Here is a 19831-nt window from a genome sequence, read left to right on the forward strand (position 1 = left end):
TTACCAATATTGAAGTAGCAACTTGGAGCCACAGTGAGGATCAGGTTTCCATTGTTCTAAGGACTCTACAGCCACAGACCAAAATTACAATACTGCTCCCAAAAACAGTATGATCCAAGACTGAAACACAAATCAAAAACGGCATGCAGACCACAGTGCAAGCAAGCAACACGGTACTTCTCTGTAGCATGAGTGTAGCTTATCTATTGAGTCTGATATACTGTTAAGTACTAAGTGCTCAAATACAACTTTTTTTCTTCTCAATTTAGAGATCCTCCCAGAGAATGCAGCACTTAGAAGACAGTTTTTTTCTACAATGCTAAAGGCCTTATCAGCTGCACTGGCTGTGCCAAGACAGCACAGCATCTAACCATGACTTTTGTCATTAGGGTTTAATATTTGAGCTTGATGTCATTTGATGGGATGCTACGAATGAGTAAAACTGGGGCTGTTTATTAGAATGGCATCTTGAATCTTGATGCTGTTATCTAGATGCCATTAAAGACTAAAAGAGAAAAACAATTCCAACAATATATTCAATAAGTAAAGTCATGCAGAGGACGACTGAAAAGAAAAGCATCACTAACAAAATTACTTCAATAAAAAAAAATTAAATACAAATCTAAAAGTGTGGATTCCTACTAGAGATTCTTGCTTATAGGCCTCAAATTTACATGGATTCCTTGAGTATCTCTGCCTTTAGGTGCAGTATCTTTAGGCTCTACCTGTTGGGTTCTCTGATACAAACTCAGCCTACAGGTCACAGCAGCTTTTTGGTCTCCATTGACTCAAGAGGCTTAAAAATCAGATATGTTGGAAAAGAAAAATCTTCTTCAAGGGAGCAAGGCAACCAGCAGTGTATATAATCTTTAAGATGATATTTTGTTGTTTTAGAAAACTATTTTTCATCTGGGTTATGGAAGACAAAGTCCTGAATGTAAGTGCCAGGTTGCCCTCAATGCAAGACCAGGGACCATGAAACTCATCTGCTTCCCTCTTTATGGCACACTCCATCTTCAGCATCTCTATCTTGTTCCCTTAGAGCTTTCTCCTTTCACCTGATCCTCACTCAAGAAGCATTAAGGTTAAACATTAACATCCATGAACTGAAGCTGCTGTTACCTTTGCCTTCTCTTCATATAGACTGTCCCATTCACATTTGAAATGCAGTTCAGATTAGATAGCTTAGAAGAAATATCCATACATTTCTCTGTGTCAGTGTAGGATAAGAAGCTCTCTTCTCCCCCACAATAAATGTCATATATAATGGGAAGAAACAGTCACGCAAAGCAAAGCTTTTACAAAGCAATACAAAATAGCCTAAATCATATGCATCCCATCCTTGATCTACAGTCTTATCCTGGTGCTTCACATCCCACAGGCCATTCAAATCCATTCACAACTCTGCAGTAAAGATCACCTATCTGCCTTTGGCCATCTGCTTCTGCCAACAGGTGTGAACTTGACAGCTGAATTGCCCATGGGATGTCAGAGTTACAGATTTTTACTTTTTGGTTGATTACTCTTAACTTCTGTTTCTACCAAGAAGTTGTAAAACAAATTAGCCAGGCTTGGACAGTACACTTCCACTGGCTGGTCCACTTCCACCAGCATGTAGTAGAGTCATGCTAGAATCAACTACCGGTCTTGGAAACTGGTAGGATTTCACTGTTGTATTAAAAAAAAACAGTTTAAGGTCTGTAAGAGAAATCACTACATTTATATTCTCTGATTGGGGGATTTATTCCTACTTAGAGTTCAGGAGTGTCATGTGAACTAAAGGAACATTGCAGAGAGCACATGGAAGATTAATTAGTGAAAAAAGGAAATGAGATAGAGAGATATAGAGAGGTTAAAAATACTAAACCAAACAATGCAAAAGGCTCTGTGTAATGAAGTCCTTTCTAAGTGACTCACCAAAAACTAAGAACATGCAATGCAGATAGAAAAAAAAGAGAGAAAACTCTCAGACACTAAACTCAAGAGGACTTTGCTATGCTTTTCAGCCCTCTTCGCCATCACTGCTGCTGTCCTGCCACACCATCCTTGAAAATGCATCTCTGCTTTCTTCCTTTGCCAGACTTTCCATCCAACTTCTTTCCCCTTTGGTTTTTACCCTTTTCCGAACTGCCCCGTTTTCTTTCTTCTGCTAGCCACACCAGCAGGCTTCTGCGCTGGGACCAAGTATTTCTAAAATCACTGTCTGCCATCCCATCCTGCTGGAGAATGGAGCAAGAAGATAAGCACTACAGCACTTGATTAGGTATTTTCACCGCTCCAATGAGAGATACAGATCTCCTGAATCAAAAGATATTCAGCTCGAATGTTACAGTTCAGCGGGAAAACTGACTAAGTCCATTGTAGAATTGCAGTTTTTTACCAGTAGTCATCAATAATCCATAAACTCTCTACTAGGTCTTTTGTTTTCTCCTTATCTATGAAATGTGCAAATCATATTTTATGGTTTCTTTTTTTTAAACCAGCTTTAAGAAAGGTTTTTAAAGCAAAGGAAGAACTTGTAGTAATTGGGTTCCTGTTATGCCAGTGTAATCTCTACGGTACAAGGCAAATGTTTAGTGAGTGCTAAGAAGCTTGAGTTTGTAGTTTCAAATTATAATAATCTGACACTGTTTGGTGGCGACTGGATCTGGGACAAGCAATTTAACGGAGTCAAAGTGGCGCCTCCAGCAATTCTGGGGATTCATAGAACTGTTTTCATTCTATCTTTGAACAGTAAACAACAAACACTGTAGCCTAAAGGAGATGTGGAATCCTTCATGAAACCATGATCACGTCAGGTCCACACTGCAAAATCTAGAAAGAGAATTACATCAGGAAGGGGAAACAATCAAGACTATGTAAAGCAAAAAGCAAGTAAAATCATGGTGCCAAATTTCTGTTCTGAGGAGTTTGGCACCTCCTCACCACTCCTTTTCAGTTCCCTCAGGCTGCAGAATAAGATACATCATTCTTAAATGAACACGCCTGCCCCACCAATGGTACTGCAAGCTTTAATACTCTCTGCGAAAGCAGAACTCAGATTTTCTCTTTTAAAAAGCTTAGCTTCCAGATATTGAGCCAAATGAAACTCTATGTTAGCAATTGCCATCACAGAACCTACGCAAGATAAGGGAGCCAGATATGGTTCAGCAAAATTTACTGTGAAAAATCTTTAGGAGGGAGGATGTTGTCAAAAGACACGTTTTCAACAAAATTTTACTCAGACTGTGTGGTCAGCAACTGCTTCATCCACAAACAGAGACCTGCACTCACACAGGTTGTCTCTTCCTTGGGAGGAAACTATAAATAGAGATGCAATCTAACTATAGGCTCTGTAAGGCTGTGTGTGATTTACCAAAGTTCTTGCACAATGCAGAGGCAGTTGTAGCAGGCAGCATTTACTTGGAGGGCTCCCTATTTCTGCAACTATCCAACCCTTTGAAGTGTGCAAGGACTTGGCTCGGGAACAGTTCCTTTCAGCTTTCCCTGCTGTTACTCTACTCACTCCAGCACACTTCACTCCTCTTCCCAGCAGAGCTGCTACTGAGCTTCCCTCTTCCCTTCACTAGGGACTTTATCAGTGTTCTCCCACACTGTTACCTAATCTTCTGAACTTCTTTCTCCTATGCAGGGAAATGCTGTGATAAGTAGTAGATAGTTCTTTCATCTGCTTGTACTCCCAGTTTTACAGTATCCCTGTTCTGATGGCAATAAGAAAGCACAGACAACTACACAACAGCAAAGAGAGCATTTAAAAAGAAAAACACATCATTGATAATGTGGCAAGGCAAAGGGGAAACACATCAAAAAACCTTCACGACTTCCTGAAACAGACCCGAGTTACACAGCCATCTGAAGAGACTAAACCATAAAAGTAACATGCTTACAGAATATCAGTGAGACCCTATGATGCTGCAGGAAAGATAATTAGGAGACTGTCAGTTGAAAGGTATCACAGAGTAATGGTTCCTGCTGCTGGCAGAATACAATTCTCAAAAATAAATGTAGTCAAAACTGTGCATTATTTTCAATGCAGGAGACACTGATCTCATGGTAGAAATCTATTTTTATGTTACCTTTGATGTGGTAAATGATTCATAAAACAAGACTTTTTCTATGAGAAAGATTTCTTAAGTAACCAGTTAACTGACATGAATATAACTGAACTTAAATATGGTGGGGTTTTTTGTTTGGGTTTTTTTTTTTTGTTAATAGTCAAATAGAAACCCCTTAGAATACAGCCTGCTGACAAATAACCTGAGCCAAGATGGACCTTCCATCCAAGTATAGTGATAGTTTAGCCACCTCTGAATGGCTTTATCCCGTGGAAATACTTGAAAGAAGGGCTTCAAGGTAATAGCTGTGACTGGGATTCCAGGCAGGTATTAGAATCTAGAAAATCCATCCTCACATCTCATTTTCCACAATTTGCTAGACTGTACCTACTGTTGAAAGCCATGGACAGAAGAGGAGCAATGTGCTGATGTCGAGGACCTGACATTCACACTATATACATTTCAGGGGTGTTGCTTCAGACTAGTTCTGGTTTGCTCCTATTGACTGAACGCTTGTTGGCAAGTGAAATACATTATGTTTGTTACTAAAATGCATCTTACAGTCGACCAGGAAGTCCAGCTTCATCCAAAATGATATCCAATCTGGGAGCTCCAAGCCTGCTCGGTGATACAAACCAAGCCTAGATATGACTTCAAGGTTCACTTCAAAAGAATATTACTGATTAAAAGCTTCTCAGCTGAGTACATCTGGAAGAAATTTCTCTTTTTGCTCCTTATATTTCAGTTTCTCCTCTCTAACATACTGGACAACTTTTGTTTTACATTTGTGGATCCACGGAACTGCAGAACTTTCGCTAGAGTTGCAAGTTGAGGCTTTTCTTAGACTGTGTCTTGGCTGAGCAGCCATGGTGCACTGCAAGGTCCTGGTTTCTTATTCATTCAGTCTAAGAACATTGCCTCTAACATGATTGCAAGGGAGGGGTTGTTTGTTGGCTTTTGTTTGTTTGTTTGTTTTGTTTTATAATATAATCTTGCCTTATTCAGGAAAGTTTGTTATAATGCTGCACTGAGGATGTGGTTGTCTCTGGACTCCAATCCAAAATGAATTTGCATATGAAGAGAGGACAAGAAGAAATTCAATATAAGGATAATGCAGATCCTCCTAGTATCTATAACATATCTGAGATAAATAAACTTTTGCTGTGGACTGTTGACTATTTGGGAGAAATGCTTACAGCCTAGGGAGGGAGAAGGAAGAGGTGAAAGAAGACCGTGGTAGCATTGTGAAAACAGAAAACCCTGCAGATGCATTTTATCTCTCAGTCTCCAGACATACTGTTAATTTTATTTGGGAGCCTATTTTACTATGCATATAGTATATAAATAAAAAGTTTAGGAATAATAAGGTACTGCCATCATGAGATTTCCCTTCTAGTTGTAAAGGAAAAAATATGTTGCAGTAGAAAGCACACATAGAGAAACTTTGAGCTATGATTATCTCTATCAAAGTCAACAAAGAGGCAAAATATCGAACCTTACAGTACAGCTTTTCAAAACTGGAAAGTGTTGTAAGCCATAGAGATATGGCCTGGGGATTTCAAGATTATTTTCTCAAGAGTAGAATAAATAGGGCTTTTAGGTAATTATTATTTTACTGACAGCCAACACCGATGTCTCAATCAGATGAAAAATTTACCTTTGCTTCTGCAATTCTGAAAATCAAGGGGAAAAAAAAGCAATGACAACAAAGCTGAAAAATAGTGAGAGTAATATTTACTGTAGGTTCCTATAATGCTTTTCACATCTGGAAACTGGAGGATAAAAGAATACTTCATTGCTTACCTGGAATAAACCATTGTTTTCACAATTTCTATTCTGCTTTTATTCAGAGAATAACTAACTGCAGAGAAACAGTCTATTAAAAACATAACTGCCCCAGAACTATTTTTCAGTCATTAGTCTTTACAATAATTACATCATAAAGTTTTCTGTTCATTTACTTTCTCAGACAGGTTCTGCACGAGAACCTGGAAAGAATACTATATAGATTCAACAAGAGGGAGACATCCCCAGATAAGATTCAACACCTCAAAAAAGATTCCTGATCCCCATCATACTGCAGTCAACACAGCGCCCTTATTGCCAAAATTGCTATTGCTATTGAATAACTATTGCTATCAAGTATTTCACATGTAGAAGCCTTATCTCAAGACAAAGAAGTGCCCAGGAAACAGGAGTAAAATAGGAATTATTTCTAAATTCATAGAGAAGATATAAATGGCTGCCTCCTTAACACTATCTCCCTCAAAAAAACCCAAGAATAGTCTTACAAGAAAGATACACAGTAAAGCCTTTGGTTAAATGTATATTAATATTGTAAGTCTATGACAATTTTAAAATTAAAAAACTACAATTTTTAATAGTTTTCAGTATTGTTTGATCTATGAAAGAGAAATCTCTTAGCTGGCAATAGAAGCCTATTTCCAAGAGTTATCTCTGCTGCATTCAGTATGTATGGGCAATAAAGCACCAATAAATTCAGGTACAGGTTTTAGAAGTAACTAACACCTTAGTCTGTGTATAGACTGAATTTATTTCTTTTAGTTGATAATTCAAATTGAACATGTTTACAATATCAGTCTCTTGCATTAATAGTTTATGCTAGGTGATCATCTTCTAGTTTGGGGGTTTGTATATCCTATGTATACACAACACAAAGCAAACATTAAGCAAATCCAATCTAGTACTCTTAAAAATGAGTACTGCATAAACAAAACATAAATGCACATGGCAATTTAATGTTCTAAATCCACCCACACAGTTGTTCTTAGCAATTCAAGAACAGAGTTGCATGGGTAGATTGACAGAATCTGAGTTACAGACATCTGTGCTGAAATAATGATCAGCATATGAAGGTTTTGTTCATTAAGCAATCGATTAAGGTCTTGTTCTTTATCCTCAGAAAGAAAATAAATACAATAATCACAGCATCAACAACAACAACAAAAAAGCAGAATGAGCTCAAGATACTCTACTTCTTTCATTCACTCCCAGAAATCTACTTATTTTGAAACATAATCTTACTGCTATTCCAAGAACAAGCCATGATAAAAAAACTTGCATGTATAAAACCAGTGATCTTAAAAATCTGTAAAAAACTGAATAAACTACAGGATCCTATTGTCTTTAGCTGCTGCAAATACCACACTGCAGTTGAAGATATAAAATCTCTAACAGACCAGATGTCAAAATGCCAGTCGCCATGAATTGTTCATCTCAAACTCAGGGCTCACCTTAAAGTCCAGAGGAGGAAGGCTTTTCCTTCCAGGACACTTTGCTTCTATTAACTGTACACAGTTTTATGGTCTTCAAAGATGCCCCATCTTTGTTTGAACCCTGCTAGGGTGAGCGGCCTCATTATGCCCCAGTTACTTCCTATGGCAGCAAGTTTTACAGCCTAATTACCCATTAAGTCAGCAAGTCTGATAAGCAAAGCAGTCTTGGCAAAAGTCTAGAGACTAAAGCAAAAGATGAACCAAAGGTCTAAGACAAAACCAAGTTTCTTCCTTTAAAGGAAAGACTTCATGCTATTTTTTTCATAGAATGTTCCCATGCTCCTGTGGTACATGAACAACAGCAGGAGCTCCACTTGTAACTGTAATTTTATTCATGTCATCCTCCCATGCAGCTCTCTTGCAAGGTAAACAACTCCCCATCTTCAATTTTGTGAGCTAAAACAAGAGGAAGATCACACCTAGGTTTTGTTCCAACAGCTTGAAGCAGCAAAGTTTCACAGCTTACTTTTAAGCATCAAGACTTAAATTGATTAACTGAAAAAGAGGATAAATTTGTACATTTTTTACAGCCTCCTCAGAGCTCCAGGGCATGAACCTTTTCTTTCTGTGGCTTTCAATCAATACTGAGTGACTTTTCAAGAACTTGATTCAAGAAAACAACGAAGCAAGACTAGTTATACAATGGTGTTATGTCAATGCATGACCTGCCTCAAAACCTCTGCTCCTCTGGTACTGTAGCATGTATTAAGGGCAGAAAAACAAAATATAACACAACCTTAGTGAACTTACCATGCACACCTATTTTTTCTGGCAAATGCTAGAAGACCTGAGCAGGAGGAGCTATAGTGCAGCTGCAGACAAATATGCCCAGGAAAGGTTCCAGCAACATTATAATATGAGCTAGATCCCACGGATTTCAATAGGTCAGGACTGTTACCAAACAAACCTAGCCATGATTCACAGCATTACACTCTAAAGGAATATGTACATCTCATCTTCAGGGTCTTCTGCTCCATTACAGGCAGACTTGTAATCAAACATAACTTTTAGTTTATTTTTCTTGGGAATAAATTCTTTTCCACCCTAAATTATGCAGCACATCTTCCAGTTCATTAATACTGCCTACTCTTGAAAGCTACAGGGATTTCACAATTCTTCCTGTAACATTTACAAAATATTTCCATAAATTTCCTACTTGCTGAGCAAATAACATATCCTTTCCAGTTAATGTTCCTAACCCAGAGTCAGAACATTGACACAGGGTATCACGTATGGAGCATCCAGCTGGTTCTCTCTGTGAGAGGACAGCACAGACAGAGTTTGAGGGATTAAAATTTCACCAAGAAGAAAACTTGCTTTCAGGGCAACAGGCACAGGTAAAAAGCAGTGCAGCAAGGATCTACACTTCTGGTTCATAGCCCTGCTCTCAAAAGTAAATGGATGTACAGGGCTCCCAAGAGCTTTCCTCGTTACTGAGCAGTGGTTATCCTGTATAGGACATGTCTGTTCACAAGGGGATAAATCCAAGACAACTCAAGGCTCTATTTTGACTTCTCACGAATGTTAAACTCAGAAGCAGCCTCATATTACATTCCCCTGGTTCGTGATACTGATTTCATTTAACAAAAGTCTTATTTTACCCAATGAATTATACATTTCAGATGTTTTCGAAAGATGGCAGAATAGAAGGGAATCACTTGCTAGTGACACCTGAATAACTTGTTAGAGTGGACACACAGAGATTAAGTCCTAGAAAACAAAACTGCTGCTCTCCCTTTTGCAAAATGTGGAATACATAACATTTTCTTAGGAAAGGACATAATTTGATGTTTGATCATTGAGTACTTTCAGGCCCTATCAACAAGAAAGGAGATTTAATCCATGAAAAGACGGAAGCTAACAAGCAAGCTCTAAGTGACGGTGGTTTTAGAAAGAGAAATTACTTGTTGGGAGAATTGCCTTGTTAAGGTTTAGGGCTTGACACGCTCCAGTGATCTCAGGTCTAGGGGGAGATTAACAAAGCTTGGGAAGAAGGATGTACCACTGAGAGTGGACACAAAGAATGTAGAATTTATGGGCCACAAAGATATTTTGCAGAACTCCCAAGTAAGAAACCAATAAAGACAACTCAGCAACTGTGCTGAATCAGCTCCAACTGGGTGAAAGGTAATTCTTGCAGGGGGAGAGCGTGACCAAAATTACCGACTCGCAGACCACCGACTCAAGAAACCCATCGATTCAAGAGAAAGAATGAGAATGCAGACTAATTGGCATGAGAAGAGAGAGAAAAATTAACCAATAGAATCAATAAGAAAATTATGTAACTTGTAGCCACTAAATGCCTTTGTTTGCTAAAACATATAAATAGTAAGTTTTGATAGTGGGTGCGCTTGATTTGTACACCACCACCAAGCATCCAGGCTTGCACAACTCTGAAATAAATAATCAATGTATCAGCAGGAATATGGCCAGCAGGACTACGGAAGTGATACCTTCCCTGTACGCAGTACCGGTGAGGCCACACCTTGAGTCTTGTGTTCAGTTCTGGGCCCCTCGGTTCAGGAAGGACATTGAGGTGCTGGAGCACATCCAGAGAAGGGAAACAAAGCTGGGGAAGGGTCTGGAGCACAAGTCTTATGAGGAGCAGCTGAGGGAGCTGGAGGTGTTTAGCCTGGAGAAAAGGAGCCTCAGGGGAGACCTCACCCCTCTCTGCAACTACCTGTAAGGAGGCTGCAGCCAGGTGGGGGTCGGACCCTTCTCCCAGGCAACAAGTGACAGGATGAGAGGACACGGCCTCAAGACGTGCCAGCCTCAAGAAGGTTTAGCTTGGACATCAGGAAGAATTTCCTCACAGAGGGGTAATTAGACATTGGCATGGGCTGCCGAGGGAGGTGGTGCAGTCACCGTTCCCAGAGGTGTTTAAGGAAAGACTGGAAGTGGCATTCGGTGCCACGGTCTAGTTGACAAGGTGGTGTTCAGACACAGGTTGGACTCGATGACCTCACTGGTCTTTTCTAGCCTGTTTGATTCCGTGATTCTTGGCCTGCTGCACACCGGGTAACGCACCCGACTGAGCGCACACCCTCCCCGTTCAGAGTGGACCCGAACACAAACGCACCCGCTCCCTCACGCGCGGCGCGCGCTGGGCGGAGGGCGACGCGCGCGGCTCGGTCCCTGTGGCGCCGCCGCAGCCTCGCGCAAGAGCCCCGTGTGACCCGCGCGCTCCCGCGGCCCCACCCCCTGCCCCGGGGCGCCCCCATCGCACCCGCCAGGGGGCGGGGCCTCACCTCCCGCCCGAGCTGATTGGCCGACGTAAGACACACCCGCTCCCACCGCCCTTCGCGCTCCTACCCGGCTTGCTTGGGAGGCCCGGGTTTTTTGCCTGATTCAAAATTGTCGCCAGGCTCAGTTTCTTCGCGAGCGCCAGGCGTGCTTGGAAGAGAGGCGCTCCCGCTGCCTGGTACAGGCTCCTGTATTTTTCCGGATTTCTTTTGTTTGTTTGTTTTTTTACCTTATTCCTTCGGCGGTTTCCCGCGCAGGCGACCGTACCGGTTGTCCGCGAGCCGGAGGGGCCCTTGAACGGTGCGTCTCAGAGCAGCCGGCAGTGGCAAGGGGGTCCTTTCCCGGCGCGGTCGCACCGGCGCCCCCCCGCCCGCCATGTACTACAAGTTCAGCGGCTTCGCGCAGAGGCTCGTCGGGGCCACGGCGGCCGCCGCCTACAACCCGCAGGTAACACACCCCGGGCAGGGGCTGCGGCACCGGGCGGCGGCTCAGCCGGGGAGGGATCGGCCGCCCCGCCGTGTACCGAGCGCGCCCGGCCCCTCGCGTGACCTTGGGCGAGCCGGGACGCCGCGCTCGGCGGGGCGGCCCCCGAGTCGGCTGTGGGTGTATCGGGGGTCACAGCAAGGGATTAACACACCGTCATCGTACGGGACGGCCCCCGAGCTGCAGCAGTGGCTGGTGGTGTTTTAGAATCACAGAATCAATTAGGTTGGAAAAGATCTCAGGGATCATCGAGCCCAACCTGTGACCGAACACCACCCTGTCAACCGAGGCAGCGAGTGCCATGTCCAGTCTTTACTTTAACACCTCCAGGGACGGTGACTCCATCAACTCCCTGGGCACCTCCAATTTCTGATCACCCTTTCTGTGAAGAAATTCCTCCAGATGTCCAACCTAAACCCTCTCTGGCCCAGCATAATAACTGTGTTCTCTCAGTCTGTCGCTTGTTGTCTGGGAGGCCGACCCCTATCTGGCTACACCCTCCCTTCAGGCAGTTGTAGAGAGTGATAAGGTCACCACTGAGCCTCCTCTTCTCCAGGTTAAACACCCCTAGCTTCCTCAGCTGCTCCTCATAGGATTTGTGCTCCAGACCCTCATTGGATCCGTTCCCTTTCTCTGGACTCACTCCAGCACCTCAGCGTCCTTCCTGAATTGAGGTGCCCACAACTAGACACAGGACTGTAAATTGCAGGTCAGAGCAGTCCTGCAGCCAGTCCCCTCTCTTGTCTGTCAATGTAGAAGAAAAAATTACTGAAAGCATTAAAACCTTTATCGGAGAGGACACAAATCTATAAAAGTTTGTTTAAGGCAAAATAAAAAACCACCTTTCCTGTACTATATTTCATATCAGCTTATTAACACAGCTTAGTCCTCAGCTGTGTCACACAAATGTGCTGTGCAATAGAATAGCTACATTTTAAAGAGTTACCTTCAGTCCCTTTTTGCAATGTTATTAGGCTAGGCCAGATTTTTGGTAGAATTTCCTTTTTTATTTTTTCTTAGTTTGACTCAATTCCCACATCACACATTCAGATGCATCAGTCTGATAAAAATGTTTTCAATAAATAGCAGTTAAAATATGAAAAGAATCCCATGAATAAGTAGGTGTTAAGTCCAAAGTGAAATAAATTTTTGTTTATTAATTTCATTGCTCTATTTCATAAAACTATAGCTCAGAATGAAAAGTGGTTTGCTTTTTATGCTTCTGTTTATTTTGATGTTTCTGAAAAAGTGAAGGCATCCTGTGACTCAAATTCTGCTTAGGCAAATAATCAGTGTCATAATTCACTCTATTTTGTGCTGTTACATTGCAACGCTTCCCAGTGGAAATGGGAAGTGCTCTGTTTGGGTTTAGGCTTATTATGGGCTTGCAAAGTATCTGTCAGAATGTTTTTCAGAAATTCTTTTGCTGACAATAACTTAACTAGCAGCTTATTCTAAAAAAAAATTCCCTGAGTTTTAAATGTGTGTTGTTCTTTCCATCTCAGTCCTAGCATTCTTAGAAGACTTAAGTTTTACATTTAACAAAGTTACATAAAGTAGACTGAGCTTGAATGGGTACTTCCTCAGCTGGTGCAGTTGATGAGTCAAATAGGTTGAAAACTACTTCTCATATTTGGTAGGACAATGACTGCCATAACCATTACAAATGCAATAAAAAGTATTAATTCAAAGCAGTGTCTTATGTTTGAAGTACAAACAGTAGGACCAGTTTCAAATATCAGGTGAGGACAAGGATATGAACTTTTTCTGTAGAACTTTTCCCTAGTTCTTCGAGGCTGAACACAATCCAAGTAGAAATTTAGTTACACTACCGGATCTTTACTTCATACAACTTATTTTGCTTATATCTATTTAAACTCCCCATGAACCACAGGTCTTTTGATTTTTATCCCCTATGAATTGCTTGGAGTTTGTTGAGAAACTATAATGGTCAACCTTTTATGCCATAGGTGTTCCTTAATAGGTGCACAAAATCACTTTACCTTAAGTGTGTCATCCCAATACAAAGGCTCAAGTGATCCTACCTAAGAGCATCTTTGTGTTAGAGATAACAAATATATTTAACCTCATACAATGGGGTGTGTTCTACTACGGAGGACCTGCTGTTTAGGTTAGAGGTGTCTGTTCAGCAAGTTCATAAAAGTTATTTCAATGCATGTTCTGAAATACTAATTCTCAGCTTAACGTTCTCTCCCCTTTTCCTTTTGGTCCTTACCTCAGTTTTCTCTACTTTCTTATTCTCTGATCTGTTTGAGCAATGCCTCTAACATTTAAAAATTTGAGTGTGATGCTGTCTCCATTAAATTATGCTCCAAATCCTTAACTGTTCTGTGCTGTCGGGAACATGTCCATTTAACTTGCAGATTCATACTAGAAAGGGATAAATTTGTTTTAACTTTGAGCATGATGGCCAACTGACAGATATATTGTGTCCTAAGACGTTCACACCTCTGAGAGGGGAACAAACACTACAGCAGGGTAGGCAGAGAATTCTGTTTGCTATTTGGGATTAGCTACATGTCTTGACCTTTCTTTGAGGACTTCAGCATCTGACAAAGTCTTTGCTGTAGTGTGCTGATAAAATCAGCTGATGTCGACTGTTCTGCATACTACCTCTGCTGTACGTTGTCCAAAAATTGGGTAAAAACCATGTTATAGTGATTAGAAATAAAAGATAAGGACCTTAATCTCAGAAGAGGAATTATCAATGTGAAACATTTTTTTTAATGAAGCTTAGGTCAAATGTGTAGAGGCATTAATTCCTCAGTACTATCCGGACTGTAGTCAGATACTGATGTTATTAAATCTCCTAAATATAGTTTTAGTAATGTTAAATACAAGTGACAAGGGTCATTTAAGGTGTCTAAGTTCTTACTTAAAAATGATCTGCAGTGAAATTCAGCCATGACATTATACTGAGGATTTCTCTTCAGTCACGCTAAGCTTAGCGAGCAGCTGTGTCTGAGATAAAGCACTTGCCAATAACCACAGACAAATACCAAGTAGGAACAGCCAGGCAGTTACACTGATTTAGCTGAGCTTCTGAGCTTGGGTGGAGCTGACCACAAGATTCACAATTCATGGATGGAATTCAAGTGGAATTTTACATAGGTGTGAGGGACCCTGATTAACGCAGCGTTAGGCAAACTGAGTGGTCTCCCTTCTGCAGCACATGTTTTGTTGTACTCTTTCCTTGAGCCAGCAAACCACATCAGTGGTTTTTATTTAAAGTGCCATATCATGTTCTTAACTGGTGCCATGCTGCTCTAGAAGTAATTTACTGATAATTATATGAGTTTTCTGAAGTGGTTTCATTCGATTTCATGATGAAGTTGGTTATTATGAGTCGGGTCTGAATCTGCTACGGCTTCAGCAGAAGGGGGATCTTATAACTGTCTGAACAGGAATGTATTTCTAAAGCCAGAAGAAGTGTGCAATAACCAACAGTTGTTAACATGACTGATTTCACTATTCCAGTAGTAATCCATAGTGTGTCTTGCATGCAGGCAGTCTCCTGTAGGTGCAGGAATTTTAGTGCTAGTAACAAATGGTAGGGGTTGCCTCCTATCTGTGAGTTTCGGAATGATCAAAGAAATATCTTTATCATGAAACTGTTGGAAGTAGTTTGCAGCTTACTCCAATTCTCAGTATTTACATTTGTCACATGCTACAGATAGTTCATGAAATAAAGAAGACATGATCACAACAAGCAGGAATTGCAGTGATTTAGTAACTGTGGGAGTTACTAGATGGCACTGCTTCTGGTAAAAGTGGGCTCTCAGGAAGGTGAAAGTGAGATTCAGAATTGGAAATTTTAAGGCAGAGGAAAGATGCACATTTTCACATTTGTTGCAATACTAACAATCAAGAAGGCAGGAAAAGTTTTGGAGAAAAAGTCAGCTGCACATTTAGTGTAAACATCTGGTCTGTAGTTCTATCAAATCACCAACCTTTTAAAGACAAATCTAACAAAGTACCTAAAGTTCCTATAGGCAGAAAAGTGGTCCAAAATTGCTTTCTTCAAGTCTTTTGACGTAGCTGGTACTTAGCCTTGGATATATAGTCAGTAACTTCCCCTGGCTAAAAATAGTTCCTTAGATGCTTCCTTCTTACCAGTATGACCAGAACTGGTTACGGTTCTTAAATAATTCAGTCCTTACCTTCTGCACAAGCCTATTCAGTAGAAAGGCAGTAGTTACTGAATATGCCAGAGAATGCAGTTTTGGCTGCTGTATTTCAAAATATAACCAGGAAGGTCACAAATGGATTCTAATATTCATTTAGGCACTAGAACAGTGGGAAGCTGAACCCACATCTTCAGGATAGAGCGTTGATGACCATTCCATAGGCTATTTTGGAAAGTTGAGAAATCTGGTCTTTTTGCTGAAGATGCCTCTTATAGCAGAGAGTTTACATATGGAAAACATGTGTCTGGTCTATGGCAGGCATAAGGGAAAGAGTGCCAGTCTGCTTCCAGCTTCAAACACAGTTCAGGCAGTTCTCTTAAATACAAAATGCATCAACTAGTCCTTTCAACAGAAACTACAATTTCAGTGCAGTCTGAACTTGACCCATGGAGAGCACTTGCTGCTTCTGTTTGTAGTGAAAACCTGTTGCATTAATTTAACTGTACAATGTTTTTAATTCTGAGTCAACTTAGAAAAAAAAATTTTGGCTGTTTCAGGAGCCATAATATAAAAATCACTGCCATGTGTCCAGACATAACTTTTAAATCTAACTAGAATAATAAAGGCAAGGAAGACACGTCATGATGGCTGTGACTTTGTGCCCTCAGACACAGAACTGGATTATGTAGTTTTTAGTTATGGCAAACGTAGAGTACAACCATCTGAACCAAAGGGAAATTGAGTTGTGCTGCTTATGTGGAGTTCACTGAGGTATGGCAAGTTGCAGCAACATGTGAATTACACGATGTAGTTGAATCTGCATAAAATATCTACCATGTCAGAGCCTCTGGAGTGTCCTTGAGTACCACTTATGACTTCTGTATGACACAAGTGATCCTAACCTTTTTTTTTTTTGACTCAAAATATGCTTCCAAATTATTCAAGGCCAAATTATTTATGGCTACTGCTTGCAGAATTCAGGAGGTAGAGTTCATTCCTCACTCTGATCCTAGCATCAAGGATCCTTGTTTTTAATCCTACTGCTCAGAGAGAGTCCTGGATAGTCTGACTATGTGCAAAATATAAGCAGTAATTTGGACCAAGTACTAGCACTGAAAAACAATAGCTATAAGTTTATGCCATGAGGAAATTGCAAAGGAGGCTCCTATTTTCCTTGCTAAGCTCTGACCCAAAGATGTTGCTGAGAAATCAGTGGGCCATCAGTGTGTCTGGAGCTCATTGTCACAGGTCTTCATACCAGATAAATAGTCTCTGTAATGTATCCTTGTAATGATTGGCAGCGTGCCTGCCTAATGTGACAATTGGTACATTTGCAAGTGTTATATACCTTGATATTTTAATCTTTATTTATGCAGGGACTCAAACCAATAGTTTCCACTGAATCCCCAGCTCCGATTTTTGGGACAACAAGTAAACTTGCTTCAGATTTTCCAGCAACTGATTCTTACTTGGTTAAAAACAAGGTACCAGACCTACAGAAAATTTTTCAGGTAATGACAACTTTGAGAGTAACTTACAGAAAACTGGAGAGTGGGACATATCTGTCCTTATTTTAATGTAGCTAACTACTTTTGTCATTCTATAATGCCTAATTCTGTAAAGTCTAATCAAGAAATGCCAAGTGCAGTATGACCTGTACACTTGTACTGTACTACAAAGTATATATATGCCTTGTCTAGGAGATAAATACAGGAAGTGGAAAGCCTAGTAACACTGTCTTTTTGCTGGCTTCAGAAGATGTTTGTTTTATTGTTTGACTGTTAAAAGCCCTTTCTCTTTGGGAATCCAGAGAATCCAAGCGTATGCCTTAAAGCAGACCTGGAGGAGCAAAGCAGATCATTACTATTCTGTGTATAGTTATTTGAATATTACTGAAGCTGTTTATAATGCAGTATAAGAAAAGCACAGTAAAGTTTTCAAGGCCAGTTTGTTAGCTATGCAATTTCTAGGCATACTAGGATTTTTCATAAAACAAATTAGTTAAGCATTTTTCTTTTAAGCATGTGCTTCATATAATGTTCCCTTTTTTCTCTTACGTGCCACTTGAATGTGGAGTGTGTCAGTCTGACTTGGAGAATATTTTTTTATACTTATCCTTTTCATGTTCTTTTGTTAGTGACACTTTCTCCATCCAGGGCCTCTTGAGAAATATTTCAATATATTTTCTTTCTGCTTGCACTTAACAGCTTTGGCTAACAAAATTAACGTGCCTTTGCGCATTTGGCTTGCTAGATGGAAACCACAGAATACACTTGATTGTATCCTATTTGTCAGGGAGTTTCCCTCTTGGAAGTCTCTTAATTTACGCAGGGTAAGTTGTTCCTTAATGACCTTGGTACGGGCGTTAATTTCTTTTTTGTTTGTTTTCTTTTTGAACTGTTCCCACAGAAAACAGACGGATTGCCAGTACACCTGAAACGAGGAGTGCCAGACAGGCTGCTTTATCGGACCACTATGGCTCTAACAATAGGCGGGACTATCTACTGTCTGGTAGCACTGTACATGGCCTCACAACCAAGACAACAAAAATAAATGAACCACAACTCATGGGACTCTCAACACTTCTCTGAAGGACCTCCTGCATGCATCTCTTTGCACTTAATTCTGTGGTCACATAGGGTTCATTATTCAGATTAAATTTCTTGGAGAAAATGGTTTTAAATTGACTGCCTTATGTACTCTAAAAAACAATATAAATGGCCAAATACATAATTTTAACATATGGTTGTAGCTTTTGTTGTCACGCAGGAATGTATAAAGAGTTGGAGAAAGTTAAGCTTTTCCTTCCTTCCCTCCCCCAACTTAAACAATGTTAGAGAGAGGACAGGACAAATACTTTGTGGGCTATGAACCACATTTCTTAGTGGATGCTGCTAGTTTCCAAAACACTAAAAGCAAATAGTTTAATTATTATAGCATACTGGGAACTTTTTCTGTCATATACAGCTCATTTTACATAAGCAGATGGCAGTGTAACTTTTCCAAATGCTGGTATATTATTAAATATTTGTACCTCTGGTTGCAGGACAAAGGGCTTCACTCCTTGAAGCGTTTAAAGTGGATTTATTCCATCAGTGTGTGCAGCAGAGTGCACCAGTATTGTAGCATCAGTTTTACCGGGTTTTGGAACTTTCATTTGTCAAACTATATTATTGTGCAATAAAGATAACTGCATGAATATTAAACCAGGCAAATCTTGAAAGTTTCAGACCACTTCAGCTGGCCGGGTAGGGAAATAAACGTATTGGTACATTTTTAAGATCAACTTGTAGATCTCAAACCAGGCAATTGATTCAACTACCTTACTGTCTTTTTGAGATGGTATATCTCTTAAAACCCTCTCTTGGATCTCATTGAGCGTTTAACTATAAGCTTTGGTGAAACAGGCCACTGTCATAACTCAGCTGCTTATTATTTTCAGTACCCACACATTTATGTACCCACATACACATTTCCTTTGTAGTGTGAGTGGAAGAGGGACAAGTCAATAAAACCCTTTATGGATTCCCTTTCCCTTGTAATAGCATAGCCTTGGACTGCAAGGTTCATACAAGTCTTCACAAAAAGCATCCTCTAATTTGATAGATCCTCCTCTGGCCCTGAACATCGATTATTCACTCTTTGTCACCGAGGCTCTGGATAAGCATGGATTTACTGACCTCTGTAGAGACCCAGCTCTCACAGAACTCTGCATAAACAACTTTCAAAGTAAATAAGAAAAGCTGTTGATAAAGGAACCTAAAACTTCCATTTTTTCAATCTTTTACTAAAAAAATTCTGATTTTTTTTCCAGTCAAGTTACATCAAAGCCTTATTACTGTTCCGTGGGAAAAAAAATAGCTGTTTTTATTGTGATCTCAGGTTTCAATCAATGGTGGTATTTCAGGATGAGAGAGATTTAAGTCATGGAAAAATAATTCTGTAAGCACAGCAAGAGCCAAAGAATAGCATAGAATAACTTAATTCTGCAGGAATTGACAGCTGTGTTGCCTCTACTGATAAAATATTTTATCCTGAGTAGTCTGTGCTTCCATGGCACTAAGAATCTTCTGCTGTAGCCTGCTAAATCCTAGAAAAAACAAAACAACCCCCCTCCAGTCACAAAACAAAAAACCCCGAAAGAAAATAAGAAAGAGAAAACAGCATAGCAGGTTATTGTCTGTCTTCCCTACCTACCATCTATTAAGCACTGCCTACAAGAATTTTCTAATAAAGGATACTTTGCACATAAACTTGACTGGTAGATTTTCATGCAGACGAGTTTTGCTCAGTATTTCCATGCTCTTAGTTTTTTGAATTGGTTTGGGGCTTTTTTGTAGAGGGTGGGTTTGGGGTTTTTTTGTTTGTTTGTTTGTTTTGTTGGGGGGGTTGTTTGTTTTAAAGAACTGGTTTTAAAGTTTATACAGAGGATAACTTTCTGCTTGCTGGCAAAGCAGATGTGGTTAAAGTAATTAAGCTGTTGTCCCGTAGCTCATTAGCCAGTGGGAATACCCTTCAAGTACTTGTGGAAAGAAGGACCGACTTATCACTCAGGTCCAGCTTGCCTACAGGGAAATCAACTGGGAGATTGAGTTCATGTATTGCT

The 19831-nt window shown here is 40.4% G+C and overlaps 1 protein-coding gene and 1 long non-coding RNA gene across 3 annotated transcripts in view; one reads left to right on the forward strand and one right to left on the reverse strand.

Moving 5' to 3' along the window:
• LOC113966803 overlaps positions 1-10885 on the reverse strand; it is a 21192-nt gene extending 10307 nt beyond the window's left edge. Inside the window, exon 1 of the long non-coding RNA XR_003533963.1 lies at positions 10824-10885. This is a non-coding gene — a long non-coding RNA (uncharacterized LOC113966803). The remainder of the gene's footprint in view (positions 1-10823) is intronic.
• LOC113966802 (cytochrome c oxidase subunit 7A-related protein, mitochondrial) lies at positions 10685-19478 on the forward strand. 2 transcript variants are annotated; one of them, XM_027681851.1, is made up of 3 exons: positions 10685-11041; positions 16602-16736; positions 17635-19478. In XM_027681851.1, exons 1-3 carry the CDS (start codon positions 10970-10972, stop codon positions 17776-17778), a joined length of 351 nt encoding a protein of 116 aa, XP_027537652.1. In that variant the 5' UTR covers positions 10685-10969; the 3' UTR covers positions 17779-19478. The 2 variants fall into 2 exon arrangements, with proteins under 2 accessions (XP_027537652.1, XP_027537653.1); XM_027681852.1 differs by lacking the exon at positions 16602-16736 and having other exon boundaries at positions 10702-11041.
• The last annotated feature ends 353 nt before the right edge of the window (positions 19479-19831 follow it).

Source organism: Neopelma chrysocephalum, unplaced genomic scaffold (genome assembly GCF_003984885.1).
Source record: "Neopelma chrysocephalum unplaced genomic scaffold, ASM398488v2 Primary Assembly neopelma1_61b, whole genome shotgun sequence".
In the NCBI taxonomy this organism is placed as follows: domain Eukaryota; kingdom Metazoa; phylum Chordata; class Aves; order Passeriformes; family Pipridae; genus Neopelma; species Neopelma chrysocephalum.

What these genes read in the sequence shown, in the direction of transcription:
- LOC113966802 (XM_027681851.1), top strand. Translation starts at nt 10,970, where the DNA reads ATGTACTACAAGTTCAGCGGCTTCGCGCAGAGGCTCGTCGGGGCCACG. An exon ending in CCGCCGCCTACAACCCGCAG is followed by an intron (nt 11,042 to 16,601) that starts GTAACACACCCC and finishes TTATTTATGCAG; the next exon opens with GGACTCAAACCAATAGTTTC. An exon ending in ACCTACAGAAAATTTTTCAG is followed by an intron (nt 16,737 to 17,634) that starts GTAATGACAACT and finishes CTGTTCCCACAG; the next exon opens with AAAACAGACGGATTGCCAGT.